At 58.9% G+C, this 2289-nt stretch overlaps 1 protein-coding gene across 1 annotated transcript in view; it reads left to right on the top strand.

The window, feature by feature from the left end:
- The window catches only part of LOC104275535 (zinc-binding protein A33-like), a gene marked incomplete at its 5' end in the record, with an annotated part of 3722 nt that extends 2591 nt beyond the window's left edge, over window positions 1-1131 (top strand). Inside the window, 2 exons of the mRNA XM_009871517.1 lie at window positions 363-478; window positions 587-1131. Coding sequence (XP_009869819.1) covers window positions 363-478; window positions 587-1131 — 661 coding nt within the window. The remainder of the gene's footprint in view (window positions 1-362; window positions 479-586) is intronic.
- Between the last annotated feature and the right edge of the window lie 1158 nt (window positions 1132-2289).

Raw genomic sequence — 2289 nt, 5'->3', positions numbered from 1 at the left:
TGAGATGGCTGGAGGAGCGGCTGGAGGAGACGTGCTGGTTTGGAAGGGATGCAAGAGCTCTGCATGCCGTAAGCAGGAGCTTTCGCTTCTCCCTGCCCTTTCTTAGCTTCTCACAACTCACAGGGCTGCAAAACTGACCCTGAGGTGCCAGTTTGAGGCTGTGAGTAGGTGAGGGCCAGAACTGCTGTAGTGGAGCGCGTCCCTGTCCTTTGCCTCCCGGGGGGGCGCAGTGGGATGCAGCCCAGCTCTGCAGGCCTGGCGTGTGCTGGGCATCAGGCAGAGCCACATCTTTGCCAGATAAGTCACATGCAATAGCCTCATTAGCAGCAGAGCAGAGTTGATTGCTGCTCTCTCTGCCCCAGACCATCGGTTCGTGCTGACACCCAGCCTGCCTTTGACCTGGAGCACTACCGGGACAGCCGCAGTGGCCCCTTGCAGTACATCTTCTGGAGACAGATGCTGCAGTTCATCCGCCCTGGTAAGCAGATCCGTGTGAGAGACGGGTGTGCTGGGTGGTGGTGGGGTTGGGGATGCTCTGCTGAGGGAATATGCAACCCGTGAAACACCATGCTCCATGCCTCCGCAGCTCCTGCCCCACTCACCTTCGACCTTGAGTCAGCCCATCCCAACCTGGTCTTCTCCAGGGACCTGACAGCAGTGACAGAGAGGGATCAAGCCCAGCCCGTCCCCATCAGCCCCCGGCGCTTCCGTCAGTGCGTCAACGTCCTGGGCGCACAGACCTTCGACAGCGGCCGGCACTACTGGGAGGTCTGGGTGGGCAGCAAAACCAAGTGGGACCTGGGGGTGGCTGCTGAGGCTGTGGACCGGGCAGCAAAGGTCAAGCTGTGCCCAGAGAATGGCTACTGGACTCTTCGCCTGCGGAACAGGACTGAGTATTGGGCCACCGCTACCCCCTGGGTGCGCCTGACTCCCCACCAGCCCCTCCGGAAAGTGGGGGTCTTCCTGGACTGCCAGGAGGGCACTGTCACCTTCTTTGATGCCAGGGACATGTCCCACCTCTTCACCTTCCACCAGGTCTCTGCAGAGAGATACTGCCCCTTCTTCAGCACTTGTTTCAGCGATGGGAGGGCCAACGTAGAGCCCATGCGCCTCTGCCACCTGGCCCTGTAAGGGACAGGGAGGTGTGGGCTGCTTTGGGGACACCACCGTGGCTCCTTGTCTCTGCCAGCTGGCTGGCCGGGGCCCGGCTGTTTTCACTTTTGCACACCCAGAGCTGGTGGGTGTTGGATGGGTTGTTTTGGGTTTGGGAGGAAGGAGAGGAATGAATCTATTCCCATCTCTTGTTCTGCCTTTTCTTTCGCTATGCCACGCCTGAATTTGGTAACTGCAGCCACAGGGTTGCAGCAGGGCTGGCGACAGCTGCTTGCCCCCCCCTCCCTTAAACCCCATGGAGGAGGGCAACCATGAGCACCATGAGGTAATTCCTGAGACTTTGTCCCAGTGGTGGGCTTCCTCTGCTCAAAAAGTTTCTTGGGGACAGGCTCCAGGCTGGCGGCAGGGGGAGCTGGGTGCACAGTGTGGGACCCTCTGCAGTGTGGGGACTGTGGTGCTGCCTGCTCCACTCGGTCACTATTAAAGCTCATTACAAAGACCATGATCTCCTTGTCCCGCTTGTGGCTTGCGTGCTGCGGGTGGATGTACTGTGCTGGGCTGTAGCGCATCCTGGGGGCACAGAGCAGTCTCCCTGCTCCAGCCTGGGCTTCTTCCTTCTGCCTTGCAGCACCAGAGGCACCAGAGCCACCACTCTTGGCCCTTCCCATGCAGTGCTCCCTCCACATTCAGTAGTTCTTGGTCTTCTGCTCACTCCTCCTGTGTCAGGCTGCTGGGGAACAAGGTGTGGGTTTGGCAGCCCCATGGTGAGGTAAGGAGGGTTGTCTGAGCCCAGCCCTGATCTTAGGCTCTTGGGTTTTAAGGAGGTGTTGGCCACATCCTTGCCTTGCTCATGATTCAGCAGAGATGCCCGGAGTCAGGAGGTGCTGGGGTGGGTCCTAGCCTGGCTCGTGAGGGGAGGGAGAATGGCAGTGCCTGGGGTAGATAGAGTTGTTGTATTTGTTCTACTCAAGTCTACTCCAGGGCTAAAGCAGAAGCTGTAGCTACCCCGATCCTGCGTAGCTCTTTTTGCTGGCTGGAGCCTGTGAATTCCTTCTCTGCAGAGACTCAACTTTCTATGCTGTGGGAAAGGCTGGGTGTGAGGCTTTTCCGCTCCCATTGCTGGGCACAAGGACATTTGTCAAAGCAAGACCTTCACTGGTCATGCCCCTGCCCAGC

Source organism: Apaloderma vittatum, unplaced genomic scaffold (assembly GCF_000703405.1).
Source record: "Apaloderma vittatum isolate BGI_N311 unplaced genomic scaffold, ASM70340v1 scaffold32166, whole genome shotgun sequence".
Taxonomy (NCBI): Eukaryota; Metazoa; Chordata; class Aves; order Trogoniformes; family Trogonidae; genus Apaloderma; species Apaloderma vittatum.
Note: the sequence above shows the minus strand (reverse complement) of the source record. Positions and strands in the feature narration are given on the sequence as shown.